Source organism: Eurosta solidaginis, chromosome 3 (genome assembly GCF_040869045.1).
Source record: "Eurosta solidaginis isolate ZX-2024a chromosome 3, ASM4086904v1, whole genome shotgun sequence".
Classification (NCBI taxonomy): domain Eukaryota; kingdom Metazoa; phylum Arthropoda; class Insecta; order Diptera; family Tephritidae; genus Eurosta; species Eurosta solidaginis.
In genome coordinates, this window is record NC_090321.1 from 240,361,019 (window position 1) to 240,382,574 (window position 21,556).

The window sequence follows — 21,556 nt, forward strand, 5'->3', positions numbered from 1 at the left end:
ATTCCCGTAGCCCCCCCCAGCACCTATAACAGCGTTTCTCTTGCTTGAGCTCTCTAATTCGGCAGGAAACCCATCCTACCCGGATTCTTTGCGTATTAAGAACCGCCTTGGCATCATCCGCTGTAAGGCTTATAAGTGCCGACTTCGTGCCACTTTACCCTGTGCGTATGCTTTTTATGGCAGCCACATCTGGAAGTTTGATGTTGCATTGCTGGTGGAGGGCGTTGCAAATCTCCTCGGGCGTAGTAATCTCATCGAGATCTCTGCACTGTAGTGTCACCATTTGGGACTTCGTTATAACTTTAGCCGAGTCCTTTAGTACCGCTTCAATTTCTGCTTGGTACGCGCTTGTTTTCCCATCTTGCGATTTTTTCAGCTCTAGTAACAGCTCTCCTTTCGCCGTTCTTCTAATCGTTTTGACGTCATCACCCAGGGATTTTAATTCATCGCATCTTCTCACTTTACGCAATATGTCGGCGTACGTCGCATCCCCCGCCTTGGAAATGATGATTACATTCGGCCTAGCCTTAAGTGCTTTTTTCTTGCCCTTCTTTTTAGCTAGCTGCCACTCTCGCGTCTTTTGGGCTGCAGTTTCCTCTTTCCGCTCTGTCTTCTCTTGTGTTTCTTGCCGTCGTTTGTGACCACCCACGTGCCCTGGCAAGACGTCTTTTAGTGTAGTAGTGGGTTTTACCACGTTGTTCTCCTTGGTCGAGTACGAATTATTCCTCGGTCGCTTTACTGGGGGTGATGGACTTCTATCCTTTGCATGCACGCAATTTATGTTCTAAATTCTTTACCTCTACTAACTACTTCGGTTGATCTGTGTGTGTGAGATTGCTCTTCGTCGCCATCTACATAAGTTTTGCTAGCTTTAATGTGTACACGTACATAAGAATGGCTGGTTCATGTTTTTGCTGTTGCGTGATTATTTACTAACAGCTTAGTGTTGCTAGTATTCGTCACAATATTTATCCTTCGAGTAAAATTGGTTCTCCATCCGTGCTCTTATAACATGATACGGGCCTATAACTATCTAAAAACAAAACTGTTAATCTTACATTTTTTTGTCCTATGATAACAAATACAAAGAGTTGAAGCAAATATATTTATATCCTATAGGTTTGTGATACTTTTAAATTTGCGTGAGGAAGAGTCTATTAAAACGTAACTCTGACTTCAACACTTCCACTAATTATTTAATAATGTCAGAATAATTAAAAAAAAAAAAATTGTAGTTTTTGTAACAATTGTAATTCAAAATTTTGCTTACTACTGTATAATTAAATGTATACATAGGTTCCTGTTTACAAGTAAAGTTAATGTCCTAACCTAATATTACAGCAAAAACATACATTTGACACAGGTCAAAGAACTTGCATACATTCAATACGGCTATAATCCAAAATCTTCAACCTCTCAATTATTGTATGGCGTTGTATTGTCTTAATTAACAAAACGTCTTCAATTTAGCATCTAAATGATTCATATTAACGAATTGTTGTTTCGATATAAATACCTAATTAGAGCTGAATATCGATCGAATGGTGTGATAAATATATTAAAACCAGTATTTTTCAAACTCATTAGTATTCTTTAATTAATTATAACCAGGTGCGTTAGTATAAATGGTATAGTAGTTTTGGTTACATAGCACTATAGGTTAATATCTTTTTTTTTATTGAAGCAACAAAACTTTTTGTTTTGAAGATCGTGCCATAAGCAAAAAGTAATTTCCCCGTTTTTCGAAGTTTGCTCAGAAACAATTGATATTCGATTTTGAATCTCGAAATTTGAACCTTTCGTTTTTAAACAGTTTTATTTAGCTTGACTCTGTGTAGCGAACAGATTTTTGTAATTGAAATTTAAGTAACGTCCCGATAAGCTACGAGCTTGAAAGTTGGAATATATGTAGTTCAGAACCCGATGACAATGCAATAATAAGAAAAAAAAAACTCCGATAGGTAGGGCATGGATCGAAATATTTCAAAAAATCGTATTTGTGGTCCCATTAGGCTCATATTTGGAACAAAGAATACATATTATAAAAAGTCGTATTTGTTGTCCGATTTGGCTCATATTTGGAGCAAATATTACATACAGTCCGGTAGAGGTGATATCAAAATACTTTGGAGTTCGAGGAGGGACAAGCATACGTGGCGCTGAGTCGAGTAAAGTCTTTGGAAGGATTATGTATTGAGGACTTAGATTGTAACAAATGGTCAGGAAAGAGTCCTTGTAATAATGAGTCACTAAATAAACCAGGCATGCTTAACAAACGAAACGACAAATTAACGTTAATTTGACGATCTTAACGTTAATAAACGAAACGAAATGACTTCGTTTCGTTTATTAACGTTGATTATCGTAACGAAATGATATCGTTTCGTTCGTTAAGCATGCCTGAAATAAACTAAATATAATAAGAAATAATAGGCAATTAAATAAAGACTAACAACTTGAAAAAAAAAAAAATAATTTTTAGTTAAACGGTTTTATTGAAAACAATACATACATTAAGTAATAATAATAATAATAGTCATTACACCCCATATCAATTTAGGGCTTTGATCAGACAATTAAAAGCGTTGGGAGCGTGAAATTTCTAAAAATGTGAGGCGAAGCATACTATGATTAAAGTTCAGTTGGCCTTACTTATGACTATCACTAGAAATTTGACGCGTCCAACGCTTTTATTTAATTGGTTTATCAACGGCCTAGATTGATGAGAGTGTAACGACTTGTACCTAGGACCTACCAAATTATTTTCTAGTTTTAGTATTATTATTACATAATGTAAGTATTTTTTTCAATAAAACAGAATTGGCTTAACGGGTCGTGGTTCAGCGATAATCTAAAAAAAGTAGACAATCACTGGTGATTAAGAGCTATTGAGGTTCTGATAGCGGTTTCAGATTGAGTGCATCAAATTGCTTTGGAATACATGTGTCGCAATACCAGACATGCCAAAATATTTTGTGCAGCTAGTTCATTTTTCACTATAAATCTTTTTCGAAAATCTGCCTTTACACTCCATAAATAAAAGCTTGAAAAAAAAATTATGTATACAGTGCATTTCATGGTTCAACTATATGGTTGGCTCATCTCTACAGCAACAACATACATTTGTTTAGATTGTCGAAATATGCGTGTTGGTGTTAGGCAAATGGAATGGAGAGAAATTAGAAAATTTTCAATTCTTGTGTAATGTGGTAAAATAATGCGCTAAATTAGATGCATTTACTAAAAAATTACTTAAAGTGATGTGAACCTATTTTTTAATAAAAAATGAACCACCACGGTAGTAAATAATTGTCAATGTGTTGGTTACGGTTTGTGTTTGCCATCTCCTTTTGACAATCTCTATGCCAGTGAAATAAAAAAATAAAATCTGCTGATCAGACGAGCCAACCATACAATTGAACCATGGTGCAAATAACGCTGGGTCTAATTTTTTAAACACAATAAGGCAGTTAGCAATATATGTATAATTTTAAACCTGTCGTCTGTGCTTTGTTGTTTCTTATATAAAACAAATACAATTCAGAAGCCGGGCAGCAATAAAAGTATTAGCGGTTGCATAGAAGGGTTTTTAATGTTTTTGTCTGATGGCTCTTCTTACGGACGTATTTAAGTACAACATACAACTCATTGTAGTATTTAAAAGGGTAGTGTTTAAGAATATACTCCTTAAGACAATAAAACCCTTCTGAATTGCTTAAATAAATAAAAAAATATATTACAATGGGTTCAGTTTCGAATGGCAAAAACTTCGAAAAATGGAAAAAGTACTTTTTGGATTACGCACCAAACTAGAACAAATACGTCTTCATTTTTCGAAAAAATATCTATTTTTTGAAGCATAATTTCGAAAAATTTGGAAACCCTTATTTTACTTATCAATCAACATGTAGAAAACATTGTTTCAATACAAAAGAAAAAGTTGATTTGCCTCATAGTGTTTGTATGGGCTCAGTTTCGAGTTTCGATAGCCAACAAATTTGAAAAAAGGGAAGTTACTATTAAACTCTATTTTTAAAAATAGTTGTTTTCAGAACTTCTTGCGGATGAAATTCACACTATCTTGGGTTTTTTTTATATTTTTACCTTTATATTAAGTCGCTTTCATGTTTGTCCCCTCATTTCCATGCGAAATTTTGACCCCCGGAAAAGTCTTTTTCGGTATCTTCCCGTTGAGCTAGACACTTGATACCTAGAACATAGTTCAGATCTGCGAGACATTACAATGCAAGTGAAAAAAATCCGCTAGGTGGCGCACGGATCGAGATATACAGAAAATTTATTTTAAAATGGAAATTGTGCGATCGCCTTTTAACTAACTTCTCGGCGATCCAGAGACTGGAAACTTAGCACATAGTTTGCGAGTCGATGGTTCGTTGAAAAAAAATGCCGCCAGGTGGCAGACGAATCGAGATAAACGAAAATCCCTGAAAAAACGCAGGGAGTTTTGAGATCGATTTTTAAGTAACTTCCCGGTGAGCTAGAGCCTAGAAGATTATGATGTGAGTCAGAACCCGGTGACAATGCAACATTTGACCAAAAACATTTCGCTAGGTGGCGCATGGATCGAGATATTAGGAAAATTTATTTTAATTTGGGAATCTTTCAATAAATTTTTAACTAACTTCCCGGTTACCTAGAGACTTGTAACTTAGCACATAGTTCGAGACCCGGTGAAAATACAATTTATAGAAAACAAAGCTCCACCAGGTGGCACGCTAGTCAAGATAACTGCAAATCCTTTAAAAACGGGGTAAATCTTGCGATGGATTTCCGAGTAAATTCCCGATGAGCTAGACACATGAAATTTCGGCCGTAAATCAGAACCCGGTGACAATGCAATATTTTATCAAAAAAATACCGCTAGGTGGCTCATGGTTCGAGATATTGAGAAAACTAGTTTTAAATTGGGAATCTTGCAATCGATTTTTAACTAACTTCCTGGATATCTAGAGACTTGAAACCTGAAATATAGTTTAAAACTCGGTGACCGTGCAATGTTTGATCAAAAAATTTGAGCTACGTAACGCACAAGGCGAACTATTTAGAAGATTAGGCCATACCTTCAGGGCTAGCCTCATGAGTGTTGCAGGCGTTGTAGAAATCCACCTCGTTGAAGGCCCAACTCAATGCACGACTTGCATTCTTTTAGGCGTACGCGACTTTCACCACGATTTTCAGCTGTGCAAATTAAGTAGCTTACAAACGAGGTGGAATTCTCTTGTTAGATGCAAGGTGGAATTCTGTTGTTTTCGCCAGTGTTGTCAGCGAAAATTCCACTAATTCTATTAAATCTTGCTATTTTGAACAAATAAAGATAAGAATTTTCACTTACGAATTACTCAAATTACTAATCAAACTTGCAATTGCCTTTTTGTAGGCAGTACTAAAAAATTTAAAATGAAAAATGATACAAAATTTTAAGGACTGCCTTTATATAAATGGACCAAAAAAATAGAAGGCAATTTTTCCTTTAATGCAGACATAGTCTTTTTGAATTTTGACTAAAAAACTTTAACAATAGCTCTTGTAAAAGAATTTTGGGATTTCAAATTATAAAGGTAGAGGTCGTGTTTAAATTTTAAATAATCAATTAGTTAATCTCAAGTACATGGTTTGCCTTAAATTGAAAGATTGCGCTCCACCTTTATAGTTTTATATCCCAAAATTCTTTTACAAGAGCTATTGTTAAAGTTTTTTAGTCAAAATTCAAGAAGGCAATATCTGTATTAAAGTAAAAATTGCCTTCTATTTTTTGGTCCGTTTATATAAAGGTAGTGCTTAAAATTTTTTTATCATCTTTTTATTATATATAACAACTTAGTCCTATTGCAAAAATTTCTAGAGTTATACAAAAAGCTACACTTAGGTATACAAACTTCGAAGACACTCTATGCTAGATTTCCTTATTCAAATAGTTTTATCTTTTACCTTTTGTGAATAAAAATCATATATATGTACTCACAAATTTACATATCATCAATACGTATGTCATATGCTTACGCGGTGCAATGTACTACCAATTGAAAACGGGGTTGACCCGAGCTGCACACACAAATAAATACTTACAGTCAGTGTCAAAAGAAAGTATACACACGCGGAAAGTAACAATATTACCTCTACTTAAGTGCTTTCTGGGTGACACAGCGGTATAATTTTTTTCTTTGAAAATTATATGGAATGTTCTTTTATTTGATGAGAAAACAAAAATCTTACAATAAACAAGTGAGGAAGTCTAAGTTCGGGCGAAACCGAATATTATATACCCAGCTGTACACTTGAAATGCTGTTGTTGTTTGTTTTGTGTGCATAATAGTGTTACAAGGCTGCGAAATAATACATATACATATGGTTCTATTCTGAACTAGTTATTCTTCGAATTATGGCTCCCGAAACATAGAAAATAGCTCAGTCATAAAAGGGCGGTTCCACTTTGTACTTTTGTTCTATATCTTCTATGAAACTAACATTTGTAACATTTGTATTCGCAATCATACTTAATTTGCACTCGCTCTCCTCTTTACCTTTCATGCTGTGTACAAATTTGAAGTAGCCTAAATAAATTAGTATAACTTTGTCGCTCACATTAAGCGGTTCGGTCGTTTCGTCATTTTTGGAAACATATAAATAATATTGTCGCGTGTGGGTGCCACAATTTTTCGCACCATTTTTGGCAATTCAATAGCAAGAAAAAATCTTCTTGCTCGTACAATCTCCAAGAATCAATTAACAGCCTGTACACTGCTGAAAGCGCGAAACGCACTCTTTCTGACAACATATAAATTGTGTTCGTTGGCTAAACAGAAATAAAATTATCGGCCAATATATGGATCAACAAATGGAAGTGAGGTAATGGACTTGACAAATTTTAGACAAAAATGAATGTTACCTGAACTTTCCGGAAACATTTTAGTAAACAGACCTATTTAACATCTGAATGCATTTTTAATTTCAAGTCGACGTTTGCGTTCTAGGAAAATAATAAGTATAAGGCAGCATCAATTTATAAAACCTCTGTTTTCCAATGTTTTTTTTAAGGCTAAATAAAAGTCTAGACAAAATTTTATTAAAAGCAAAATTATAGACCTGGGTTATATTTTGTTATTAAAACATCTAAATTTTCAAAACCGATTACGCTTTTCTTTGAAATCGTATTTCTCTGTCCATGATGAGGAGAAAGAATCAACTATTTGATTTCCACATCATACACATATTTGACCTTTAATCCCAAGTGATAGAAATAAATTCTGACCACTTTTGATTTTCGGTTCTTAATGGACCTTATTTGGGATTCGCCCATATATATGTACATAAACAAACAATTACAAAGAAATTTTGGTTTGAAAAAGTATAGCAAAATGCGTCATTTAATTTCGCTACAATATCAATAAATACTTACGATTTGTTATCTTGATAGAGATAATTCAGCTAATTAAAGAGCTTGTTCAGCTAATTAAAACAAACAAAAACAAGTAAGGAAGGCTAAGTTCGGGTGTAACCAAACATTACATACTCCTTTGAGAGCTATGGAGACAAAGTAAGGGAAAATCACCATGTAGGAAAATGAACCTAGGGTAACCCTGGAATGTGTTTGTATGACATGTGTATCAAATGGATGGTATTAAAGAGTATTTTAAGAGGGCCATGGTTCTATAGGTGGACGCCATTTAGAGGTATCGCCATAAAGGTGGACCAGGGCTGACTCTTGAATTTGTTTGTACAATATGGGTATCAAATGAAAGGAGTTAATGAGTATTTTAAAAGGGAGTGGGCCTTAGTTCTATAGGTGGACGCCTTTTCGAGATATCGCCATGAAGGTGGACCAGGGGTGACTCTAGAATGCGTTTGTATGGTATAGGTATCAAATGAAAGGTGTTAATGAGCATTTTAATGGGGAGTCGGCCTTAGTTCTATGGGTGGACGCCTTTTTGAGATATCGCCATAAAGGTGGACCAGGGGTGACTCTAGAATGCGTTTGTACAATATGGGTATCAAATGAAAGGTGTTAATGAGTATTTTAAAAGGGCGTGGGCCTTAGTTATATAGGTAGACGCCTTTTCGAGATATCGCCATAAAGGTGAACCAGAGGTGACTCTAAAATTTGTTTGTACGATATGGGTATCAAATGAAAGGTGTTAAAGAGTATTTTAAAATGGAGTGGGCCTTAGTTATATAGGTGGACGCCTTTTTGAGATATCGCCATAAAGGTGGACCAGGGGTGACTCTAGAATGCGTTTGTACAATATGGGTATCAAATGAAAGGTGTTAATGAGTATTTTAAAAGGGCGTGGGCCTTAGTTATATAGGTAGACGCCTTTTCGAGATATCGCCATAAAGGTTGTTTGTACGATATGGGTATCAAATGAAAGGTGTTAATGAGTATTTTAAAAGGGAGTGGGCCTTAGTTATATAGGTCGACGCCTTTTCGAGATATCGCCATAAAGGTGGACCAGGGGTGACTCTAGAATGCGTTTGTACAATATGGGTATCAAATGAAAGGTGTTAATGAGTATTTTAAAAGGGCGTGGGCCTTAGTTATATAGGTAGACGCCTTTTCGAGATATCGCCATAAAGGTTGTTTGTACGATATGGGTATCAAATGAAAGGTGTTAATGAGTATTTTAAAAGGGAGTGGGCCTTAGTTATATAGGTAGACGCCTTTTCGAGATATCGCCATAAAGGTGGACCAGGGGTGACTCTAGAATGCGTTTGTACAATATGGGTATCAAATGAAAGGTGTTAATGAGTATTTTAAAAGGGCGTGGGCCTTAGTTATATAGGTAGACGCCTTTTCGAGATATCGCCATAAAGGTGAACCAGAGGTGACTCTAAAATTTGTTTGTACGATATGGGTATCAAATGAAAGGTGTTAAAGAGTATTTTAAAATGGAGTGGGCCTTAGTTATATAGGTGGACGCCTTTTCGAGATAGCGCCATAAAGGTGGACCAGGGGTGACTCTAGAATGCGTTTGTACGATATGGGTATCAAATTAAAGGTATTAATGAGGGTTTTAAAAGGGAGTGGTGGTAGTTGTATATGTGAAGGCGTTTTCGAAATATCGACCAAAATGTGGACCAGGGTGATCCAGAACATCATCTGTCGGGTACCGCTAATTTATTTATATATGTAATACCACGAACAGTATTCCTGCCGAGATTCCAAAGGCTTTTGATCTCGCCCTGCAAAACTTTTTCATTTTATTTTACTTAATATGGAAGGTGCCACACCCATTTTACAAAGTTTTTTTCTTAACTTATATTTTGCGTCAATAAACCAATCCAATTACTATGTTTTATCCCTTTTTTCGTATTTGGTATAGAATTATGGCATTTTTTTCATTTTTCGTAATTTTCGATATCGGAAAAGTGGGCGTGGTCATAGTTGGATTTCGGCCATTTTTTACACCAATACAAAGTGAGTTCAGATAATTACGTGAACTGAGTTTAGTAAAGATATATTGATTTTTGCTCATGTTATCGTGTTAGCGGACGAGCGGAAGGACAGACGGTCGACTGTGTATAAAAACTGGGCGTAGCTTCAACCGATTTCGGACTTTTTCACAGAAAACCGTTATCGTCCTAGAATCTTAGCCCCTACTAAATTTCATAATGATTGGTAAATTTTTGTTCGACTTATGGCATTAAAAGTATCCTAGACAAATTAAATGAAAAAGGGCGGAGCCACGCCCATTTTGAAATTTTCTTTTATTTTTGTATTTTGTTGCTCCATATCATTACTGGAGTTGAATGTTGACATAATTTACTTATATACTGTAAAGATATTAACTTTTTTTTTAAATTTGACTTTAAAAAATTTTGTTTTTTAAGTGGGCATGGTCGTTCTCCGATTTTGCTAATTTTCATTAATCATACATATAGAAATAGCAGTAACGTTCTTGCCAAATTTCATCATGATATCTTCAACGACTGCCAAATTAAAGCTTGCAAAACTTCTAAATTACCTTCTTTTAAAAGTGGACGGTGCCACGCCCATTGTATAAAATTTTACAAATTTTCTATTATGCGTCATGCGCCCAGGAACATACATACCAAATTTCATGAAGATACCTCAAAATTTACTCAAGTTATCGTGTTAACGGACGGACGGACGGACGGACATGGCATAATCAAATTTTTTTTCTATACTGATGATTTTGATATATGGAAGTCTATATCTATCTCGATTCCTTTATACCTGTACAACCAACCGCTATCCAATCAAAGTTAATATACTCTGTGAGCTCTGCTCAACTGAGTATAACAAGTGGGTATCTAAGTTAGGGTGTAACCGAATATTATATACTCAGCGTGACCTTGAATTGCACAATATTTGTAAAATTTTAAATTTTTATCAAGAGTCTCAATATCAGTCCACACGTCAAATTTCAACATTCTAGGTGTATTGTATGTATAAAAAGTGGGCGTGGTTATCATCCGATTTCCCCGGTTTCCCGGATTTTCAATACCAATCTATTCTGGGTCCAGATAAGCTCGTGTACCAAATTTGGTGAAGATATCTCAATATTTACTCAAGTTATCATGTTAACGGACAGACGGGCGGGCGGACGGACGGACATGGCTCAATCAAACTTTTTTTCGATACTGATGATTTTGATATATGGAAGTCTATATCTATCTCGATTCCTTTATACCTATACATTGTACAGTGTACAACCAACCGTTATCCAATCAAAGTTATAACACCCTGTGTACAACTACATCTGGGTATAGAAGGCATATGAACGACAATAATGGAAATACTTCACATATTTGGTGTAAAAATAAAGTTTATGAAATATTTGGTTGTCAATGTTCCAGTACTTTGTGTGCTTTCTATTTGTTTTATAGCACATTGTTTACGACGGGCGTGGAACTAACAAGCATTGATGTCACCTCCGCTAAACTTGTTTGTCATTACACCCAAATAGTAGCTTAGAGCAAATTTTATTACTAATGGTTCTTCCTCGGATTTCTCTGTCTAGGTTCTCCCAAAGACGGTCGATGGGTGGAGGTGCAGTGACTGCGGAGGGTGATCTAAATGCTTAGGGAGGGCGTGATAGAGCATCCGTTCTTTGACAAATTTTGTAGTATGTTCGGGATGCTTGTCCTGCTTAAACATCCATGATTAATCCAACTTAATTTTGCGACACTCAAAATGTTCTTTTAAATGTTTGGCTAGTTTAATTTACTTATTAAACTTTCTATGAAAACCAAATTTCAGCATCGCCAAAGGCCAAATACCCTCACACCTAATCGCTCCATGTTTCACTGCAAATATAATATTGTGTTTTTTTACAAGTGTCTTATTTATTGTTCTCCATATTTATCTTGCTTTTTTCTTACCTGAGACCTCAGTTTTTCTTACGTTGATAAAAACATTGCTAAAAGTATACTCCGGAAGTAGATGTATCAATACTACGTTTATTGCGCTTATATTGGCTTCACTTGTATGTTTGTAACTCTCTAGGTTTGGCGTGCAAAGAGACTCATATAGTGGCAATTATTGAAGAAGGCAGTGGTTAAATAACTCGCTACAAAACGAGTTGTGCTTAATAGCGGAGACACCAACCTCTTTGCAAGGCGTGTTTTTTAGTTTTTAAGCGGTTTTATTTAGCTTGACTTGGTTGACAAGAATTGTGTAATTGAAATTTAAGTAACTTACTGATAAGCTACAAGACTGAAACTTGTCAGAACTCGATGACAATGTAATAATAAGATATAAAAACTCCGATAGGTGGCGCATGGATCGAAATATTAAAAAAAATGGTATTTGTGCTCCGATTTGGCTCATATTTGGAATACGGAATACATACATGAATAGAAAGCGACCTATGAAAAAAAATGCCGCTAGGTAGCGCAAGGTCGAGATATTCAAAAAAATTGCATTTGTGGTCCGACTTTGCTCATATTTGGAACACGTAATACATACATGAATAGAAAGCGACCTATGAAAAAAAAATCGCCGCTAGGTAGCGCAAGGATCGAGATATTAAAAAAAATGTATTTGTGGTCCGATTTAACTCATGTTGGAAAAAGTTTTACATATAGTTCGATAGAAGTGACATCAAAATATTTTGGAGTTCGAGGAGGGACAAGCATGCGTGGCGCAGAGTCGACTGAAGTCTTTGGAAGGATTATGTATTGAGAACTTAGATTGTAACAAATTGTCAGGAAAGAGTCCTTGTAATAATGAGTCACTAAATGAACTAAATAGAATGAGAATTAATAGGCAATTAAATAAAGACTAAAAACTTGAAAATAAAATAATTTAAAAAAAAAAAATTTAAGTTAAACGGTTTTATTGAAAACAATATTTACATGAAGTACTAATAATACTAAAAGCTTGAAAATAATTAGGTAGGTCCTAGGTACTAGTCATCATACTCCTTATCAATCTAGGGTGTTGATCAGACAATTAAATAACAGTGTTGGGCCCATCAAATTTCTCTTTATAGTCATATATAAGACCAACTGAAACTCAATAAGGTTATGGTACGCCTCACATTTTGAGAAATTTCACGCGCCCAACGCTTTTATTTAATTGTCTGACCAATGCCCTAGATTGATGAAGAGTGTGATGACTAGTATCTAGCACCTACCTAATTATTTTCCTGCTTTTAGTATTATTAGTACTTCATGTAAATATTGTTTTCAATAAAACCGTTTAACTTAACATTTTTTTTATTATCTTATTTAAACTATATGTTATGTACGAAAGTTTAGCGTTTCATTTGGTTGGATTTGCATATTAACATTTTATGCAGTGAAACTTGCCCAAGTAGACCGTTTGCATATTATGACCAACACATTTTTTGGTATTTACCACTACCTGGGATAGTTTTGAGATATTTAAGACAATTTTACAGCACTTTTGAAGAAGTTTTCAAAACACTTAGCTTCACTGATCATATTTTAGCACCACGGTGTGGTCTGCCTAATTTGGAACAATTTTCCTTATTTTCCTTCATTTTTAATAAAATTTGTTACAGAATTCTGACATCTGTAGTATTTAAAGTGTGGTGGGCTAAAGCCCCTGGCAAAGCAATGACAATTGAGAAAAAAAATTTTTAATTAGAAAAACTGTTTTCTTTCTTTGCCGGGTCGCCCCTCTGCAGTGATTTGGCAAACACTTTGAGGGTATTTCTGCCAAACAAATTTTATACCACTCAATTGACAGAAACATGTTTGCAACGTATCAAAAAAATTATGTTCGCTGTAAGCGCTCATTGTTACATTAGACGTGTGCACTTTCTTTTGACGCTGACTGTATGTACGCACCTATAATAAAATGAAGAAGTTTATGACTTGATTAGCTGTGAATCATGATCTTTGATAAATCAAATATTTATTCACATTAGTTCCGACCGTTCAACATATTGATTTTGATTAATTAATATTAAATTTTTTAAACCGTCAACTGAAGCTGTAATTGTTTTATTTTATGTTGTAATTAAGTTTAATTTGCGTTAAAAATATGTATGTATGTATGAAAAAAAATAAAAGGATTTTATTGAATTAATGGCATATCGGCTTATGATATTTGATTTAATTTATTTGTTAGTGTAATTAATAATAAATATGTGCTGCTACCGGAAATTTATTGAAAATAATTAAACGCCTTTTACTAATTTGACCAGAGACGGAACAGTTTAAGAAGATAATTAATTTAAAGCTACTTACAATTGTTAGGCGTAACGTTTTGAGTTGGATTAAGCACAAACAATTATTATTGTTCAATTACTTGTTAAGAGCTTTTTAATAAAAAAATTTAAATGGAATTAAATCAACAAATTGAGTCAAGAGTACTTGATTCATACACCAGATGTTGTGAGTTTCTGCCATAGGTAAGGTTAGGTAGGTTATGGAGAATATCCTACAGTAAAGCAATGTGCTTTGCCAACACCACGATATGATGAGCTACCCGGATGCTGAAAAGCCCTATGAACAGCGCCTAAAAATGCTATAAAAAAGTGAAAGAAAGCGTTTCGATCTTGACTCATATGGATTGGCTTATATAACATTGACGGCTTAAATTAAAGGACCGAAATCAGAGCCACCTACATGCCTTGTACTAATGAGAACAATCGTCCAAAATCTTTTTCCGACAGAAGATTATTGGACTTTTCTCAGAACGAGGACATCGAATTTAAGGAAATCCATCCCACGCATTACAGAGAAGAATGAATTGCCAAATATATAAGCTAGAACCACACCAGTGCTAGAACATCAGTATTTATGGATCTCTTCAATACCTGCATCAAAGAAGGTGTCTCCAACCGCTCATGGAAAAGTGAAACACTGATCCTACAAGGTTGAATGTAGTCATACCAAATCTTTCTCGAGATGGTCGAGCTAGTACGTTTATGGTGCTTGTTACCGGAACGTGCCAGATCTGCATCCGGCAAAGGACCACCAGTATCGTTAACACTGCCCATGGCATTCGTGGAGTGGCCTTATCGCTACAACAACAAGAACACCAACAACGGCGGACTTATATGGGACTGATGATGAGTTCAAAGCAAATACATACAAATTCAAAGCCCTACTTGAAATATTTAGGAGTCAACATTGACTCAATGAATAGCTTTTAGGGAGCATTTCAAGGGGGTGGGAGAGAAAGTTTCTGGCGTTAGTGGAGCCTAGCATCGGCGACCCAGGCGAAGATATCCGTCGGCTAACGATATTCAAAACGATAATAGCTGACTCTTACGTTATCTCGGCATTCTCTAACACGACCAGCTGCTGTCGAAGCTAAAACGAAGTGTCCGATGAAAAAAACGAAAACAAATTTGACAATTGTTTTCGTGCAGTTGACGAGTAACGTAAAGCCAGACGATAAACGAAACCGTAAGCTTCAAAGTACCATTAGCAGACGATATTGTCAACGCAGGTAACAATCGTTAAGCGTCTCTTTCGCGCCAAACAGAAGACGATTTTAATTTCATATGTACGTCGCATCCCTAGGAACTAGATTGCTAGCTCTCAAGTTTTCACGTTTCTCTCTTATTTCGTGCTTACACTTAGAGAATACACCCTGGAGGTGGTTCTTTGACTATGAAACACAAATCGGCATTTCTAAAATTTGTTCATAATTACCGATTATCGAAGGAAAAATTTTAAATGGGAACTGTAGTTACTGAATCACCGATTAGGCGTCAAGTAGCATAGTGAAAAAATCTCATTATATGTAAACTAGGTTTAATTTTACTGTTCAAGATAATGCCAAAATAAATCGAAGTGTTAACAGTTGGTTTTCGATAAGCTATCGGTTTGTAATGGGGTGTATACAAAAACTATGGTCGCATTGGCGCTTTCATATCCGTAGAATAACAATGAAACTCCATGCCGCTTTTTTCGCTTTGCAGCCATTAAGGCGTGGGTTATAGGGTTTGTGTCCATTTCTTATAGATGAGTTATCGCCTTGTTAAAGGCTTGCTGCCGACGAGATATAGACGAGTTATCCATTCGTTATCAAAGTGTTATAAGTTTGATATCGCCAACAAAGATTACCAATGAGGTACCGATATTTGGACAAATTTGCGTGTTATCGAAAATTGTTCGATTCATTTTTAAAAAAGTTATCTATTATCTATGGATATTTTATCAATAATTAGCGATTTGTCAATGAAAACTATTCGGTTTGTTATGGAAAAGTTATCGATATGTTTTGCAATACGATTGCAAATCGATAATTATTTGATATCAAGACGAAAAAGTTTTGATAGCAAATCGATAAATTTTAGACAGCAAGTCGATACATTTTCGTTAACAAATCGATAACTTTATTACAACAAACCGATGCCACACTTGTAACTGATAAAATTTCGATAACAAATCGATTACTGCTTGATAAATCGATTTTTTTTCGAAATTTTATCAGTTTCTTACAAGTGTGGCATTGATTTGCTGTAATAAAGTTATCGATTTGTTAACGAAAATTTATCGACTTGCTGTCTAAAATTTATCGATTTGCTATTCAAACTTTTTCGACTTGATATCAAATAGTTATTGATTTGCAATCGTAGTGCCACCAATTTATTGTCGTCGTGTCATAAATTTGGAGTTGGCATGTTATGTTACAAATACCGTTCAAACTTCAGTATAAAATAAATGATATATCAGCAACCCGCTGATAATAAGCGGATAATTAACCAATAACAGCCGAAATAATCGGCAATAACAAGCCGATAATAAACCGATTCAATGGCTATAATGAATCTCTATCGATAATGCTATATTAAAAAGGTTTACTTGTCGGTATCTGTATTTGGCCTATATGTATATGTATTATATGCTCCAAAATTAGGGGTGGTTTCTTACCTTTGTGTCCGGACCAGTCTTACTAGACCGTTAATTAAGTACACCAACACAAGTTTTTAATACTTATTTGTATATTTTTTCCATTTAAGGTGTATTAGCAAATATAGATTTTAGTATCTACATTGTTAAATTTATGCAGGATTCCATTATTATCCCACAAATATACTAATGCCTTTTGTAAATTTTGTTTTCTGCTATAAAATAGACATACAAAATTGTATACATTTTCCCCCTAATATAAAATCCTTATCTTATCACACCTATCCAAAACTATCGGTTCTACACTAAAAATGGCTTTGCAGGTTGCTAACCTGCGAACTCTAGTGGCAGCACCTACTTGTCACACAGTCTCTCCAAATCCACTTCCAATGACAAATCAGAAAATGAACTTGAGCTACTTGAGCTCGGAGCTTCTCTACAATAATCAGTTGAATCTTCCGCTGAAGTACGTTCACTACGAGTTTGGCCAAAACGAAAATGCTTAGACAAATTACACGAGCATGTATGGACATTTTCTTGTAATTCTGTTGCTACTTTTATATTATTCTCAATTATAGCACGACCATGTTCTTCAGCTGGTTCAACAGGTGATGTTTGTTCGGCACAACGACAATTATTGCGTATCCATTCCACTTCTTTACACGCAACATGTCGTTGAGGATTAAATGGCTCGGGAACTTTTGTTATAAAGTTAGATTGTTCGTGGTAAATACCTTCTACGGTATCATAGGTATTCGGTGCTAAAGGTCGTTCATTGTAGGTTGCGAATGGTTCATGTGGCGCCACTGGTAAAAGGCCCATACAAAGCTCACGTGTATAAAGACGATTGGATTTACTCAAATATGACCAATCGTCTGTTTTTAGTTCTCCTGAATCAAAATCTCCATGGAAAACTAAACCATCTGAATAAACCATTTTATTTACTGCAACCATTTCACCATTTTCGAACTTGCCAACAAATGTAAATGAATATGGTGATGCCAACGTGAGCCGACCGAAGCCATGGAAGCGGCCGCGCAGAAAATAACCATGATATTCGCTGCCATCTGGAAATGTATAGGTGCCATAGCCCTCCATGCAATTTAAGGGTCCATTATAAGTGCCAAGGTATTGACTTCCGGTACAAAACTTTAAGTGCCTTTGTGTTTCCATGCTGCAAGGATCTGTTATTTATTATTATTTAGAAATAAAAAAAGTAGTTGCTCAACAGAACAAATACAAAATTAAATTGATAATGTTTGACATTTCTACTTCAGTTTACATTTACATTTCATTTTACTTCGAATATTTTTGAGTGGAGTGGATGACTTTCTGGTTAACCCTCGTGTGATCGGAAAATAGTGCAAGTGAATCTTGTAAGGCAATGATTTTTAAAAATTGCATGAAAGGGAGTCCCAGTTGTATTTGTTGGGTGATTTATCGATGCTGGCAGATCTTTGCCGAACATTTATTTGGTACGCTCTGTAATTTCGCCTTCCTTCCGCTTGCGTTGTAGAAGCTATAAAGCTATGTATTGCGCTTAACAACTCCTTAAATCCCCGCTGAATGAGATGGCTATGTTAAGTAATGAAATTTTGTAAAGCCGTTTAACTTTTTGGAAAAAACTTAACGTAAACGTCTAGAGCACGGGTTGACTGCCAATACGCGTCCAAAAATACCGAGAGAGGTGTCAAAAAACGCGTATTGACCTCCGACAACAGTAATCCGAAGGCGGAAAAGAAAGATTTTATCTTTGTTCGGATATATTTGCAGTTGAAGTTGGCAATTTTCATTTGATTGTTGTAATGTTGTTGTGCACTTGAAAAAAAATTTGTGTACAAAGGGATTTTGCACGCATTTAATTTTGATCCCATCCAATTGGTGGACCGGACAGGGTAATTTTTTATAAGCGCGGCCGAAGGCCATCAACCCAGAGAGGTGTTTTGCGCAAAAATATTATGGATCCCATTCCCGGTTTCGGATGCACCCGGGGTAGTTTTTCAGATTTTCGTTAATTTCTTTTGAACGAGGTAAAATTTTTATTTTCCGCCATCGGCCGATACGCGTCTTTCGACACCTCTCTCCATATTTTTGGACGCGTATCAGCAGTCGACCCCTGTTCTAGACTATTACCAAACTTAATTTAAATATAGCGCAGAGTGAAGTCGTGATCCACTTTACTTACTTACTTACTTAATTGGCGCTTAACCGTCTAAATGGTTATGGCCGTCCAACAAGGCGCGCCAGTCGCTCCTTCGCTCCGCCAACCGGCGCCAATTGGTCACACCAAGGTAGTTTAAATCGTTTTCCACCTGGTCCTTCCAACGGAGTGAGGGTCGCCCTCTACCTCTGCTTCCATAGGCGGGTTCCGGTAGAAACACTTTCTTGGCCGGAGCATCATCTTTCACTCACATAACATGGCCTAGCCAGCGCAGCCGCTGCGTTTTAATTCGCTGGACTATGTTGATGTCCGCGTATAGCTCGTACAGCTCATCATTAAATCTTCTTCGGTACTCGCCATCGCCAGCGCGTAGAGGTCCATAAATCTTTCGAAGAACTTTTCTCTCAAACACTCCCAAAGCCGCTTCATCTGCTGATGTCATGGTCCATGCTTCTGCCCCATATAGCAGGACGGGTACGATAAATGACTTGTAGTGTATGATTTTCGTTCGCCGAGAGAGGACTTTACTTTTCAATTGCCTACTTGGTCCAAAGTAGCATTTATTGGCAAGATTGATTCTTCCCTAGATTTCAGTGCTGATGTTGTTGCTAGTGTTGATGCTGGTTCCCAAATAAACGAAGTATTTTACTATTTCGAAATTATGGCTGCCAACAGTAGCGTGGTTGTCAAGGCGCGTATGCGCTGACTCTTTGCTCGATGACAGCAAGTACTTGATCCACTTTGGGTGGCATTATTTCACACTATTCCTTCGACGGAACCTTATATGTGATACTATGTAAGAGAGCGTGCATGCAGGATCTACTTTCTTTTCTGACCATATGGACTGGTTAGAAGCTGCTTTATGTATTTTACCAATTAGTTCGCCTTTCTCACCTCCAAACTCGAACAGTTCATCAAAAAAATGCATCAATCAGAATGTTGCTATTTGAACTTTGGTTAAGTAGGACGTTCCCCTAACGATTCCACTATCTTTGAGGTCAGTTTTTCAGCCTTGGTCTATATAAATCATATTTAATTGCTGTGCTTTAGTCTCGCTAAAACTCAGAGCCGGATCGGTTTGGATAAAACTATTTATATTTGAACATATATACATATATATCCTATTTATTTGTATAGATTTTTGGAAAAGTGGGTGGTGCCACGCCCTCTACTAAGAAAAAAATTTATTTCGCTTTTGATCCGCAATTATTTGAAGCAGTTTTAAACTTTTGGTTTAGAGACTTCAAATATGAGAAAAATGAAGTGTGAGTGATTGGAGGAAAGAGAGCATGAGTGGGAGTTGGAGTGGAGTGGAAGTTGGAGTGAGAGTTGGAGTTAAGTTGGATTGGGCTTGCTGGTGGGAGGGAGATAAATGGAATAAGGGAGAGACAAGACTTAGAGGAAAAAGACAGATATAGAGAAAGATAATGGGATTGAGAACGAAGATGGAAAGACTAGCTCACATTTAAATGCAGACAAACCAATTTTCGGGCAAGATAAAGTCTGCCGGGTACGCTAGAAGCAGTAAAACAACAGCTATACCTCTGAAAAGATTTCAGGCGAAGTTTTCAATTTGCAGCTTGTTCCTTTTTGATGAATGCCTTAAAATTGGCGGAACGGGACCTATATACTTTACACTGATTCTGACGGGCACCTGCGAGCAGCTGAGCTTTCGTTGAAAAACTTTTCTTAGCAAGAAGGATATTTGTGAACTTTGCTAAACCACTGCCGCAGATCAGCTGCATTCAGAAAATAAATTTTTAAGGTTTCTTCATGTTGCTTTTTCCGAAAAGTTTTCGGGACTTATGTTGTACTAACAGTTTCTGTGGAATTGCCAGAAGCCTGGGCATCCCAACAGGCATCTGATTGAAAAGGCCACACCTCCCAGGGACTTACGAGGAAATACGGCGTCTGAGAACTTAGTCGTATGAAGAAAAAAAGGACAAAAAGTGCTTAGAGACATCCACCAAAACGCGTCACACTAGCTCAACTTCGATCTGAATACTGTAATACGTTAAACTCTTACTTAATTATCTAGAATCAACCCCGACATAATAAATACTGTTTGTCCTGCTTGTAGCGTGTCCCCACATATCCCTATATGACACTAAAAAAGTTCATACCGGAGTCGAAATTTTCCGGCATTCGAGATTTTTGAACTTTATTTAGCTTAAGACTACGCAATCGACCAAAGTTTGAACCACAAGAAGCTAAAAGGTTTTAGAACAATTTGGATATCTACTAGAGAAGATCAACAGGCCTTTTATATGAGTTCGCAATTTCCACGAAACCTCAAGCGGTTTAGCGGCTATCCATCACAGTTTTGACCACAAAAAAACTAAGATCTAATAGAGAAGATCAGCAGGGCTTCGAGATTGGTTTTGATACGACAAGTAAAGATATAATGCTAAAATTTTATAGGGCCAAACTCGCAAGTAGACCAAAAATAACTGTTAAACAATTTTGAAAAATGGTTGTTGCAACGCATACCTTTTTGAAACGCGTCGCATCGACTTTTGGTAGCGATTTCTCGAGAACGGTTGAACAAATAGTAATGAATGGTTTGCATCTTTGATATTAAGATAAGAACACGTTTGGCCAAAAATAATAAAAGTCCGTTGATAACGACACCCAGTTTCTTATATATATGTCCCATAAAGTATGCATTGCCTTAGTAGGCGTTGTCTTACCCATTTCTCAAAATTCATTTGGTCGAGGTTACCGATTTATTCGGTTCACTTAAATAGGTGGAAGGATGAAAAATCGGTTTAGGATACCACGAAAATAGGAAAATGCAACCAAACAAATGGTAGCGGCGCCCGATTTGAAATGTATATAGCCAAAGACCCCCAGCGGGTTAGGGGGCATAGAATATACACCCGAAGGTATGCCTGTCGACTAAGAAGCGACGAAACTACCAAATTGATTCAAGGCGTTGTGTAGCGCAACCCTCTCAAGGGGTTGCCAGCGCAATATATACATAGCTTCTTCAACCCAATTGTCAACCTTACTTACCCGTAGTGAATCCTGTTTCTTTAACAGCCGAAGCTCTGGCGACCCCAAGTTCCTCATGAATCT

The 21,556-nt window shown here is 36.2% G+C and overlaps 2 protein-coding genes across 4 annotated transcripts in view; one reads left to right on the forward strand and one right to left on the reverse strand.

The window, feature by feature from the left end:
- Positions 1–17,490, reverse strand: part of LOC137246113 (uncharacterized) — a 34,607-nt gene extending 17,117 nt beyond the window's left edge. Inside the window, exon 1 of the mRNA XM_067777208.1 lies at positions 16,676–17,490. Within this exon, the coding sequence (XP_067633309.1) occupies positions 16,676–17,490 (815 nt within the window). The remainder of the gene's footprint in view (positions 1–16,675) is intronic.
- LOC137247043 (serine/threonine-protein kinase PITSLRE-like) overlaps positions 1–21,556 on the forward strand; it is a 47,009-nt gene that overhangs the window by 9,432 nt on the left and 16,021 nt on the right. The window contains exon 1 of one of the 3 annotated variants that reach the window (XM_067778115.1): positions 6,633–6,867. The exons of the other annotated variants lie outside the window; for them this stretch is intronic. The gene's annotated coding sequence lies outside the window, so the exon portion shown is untranslated. Of the gene's footprint in view, positions 1–6,632; positions 6,868–21,556 lie in introns of those variants that run through there. 3 annotated transcript variants of the gene reach the window in all.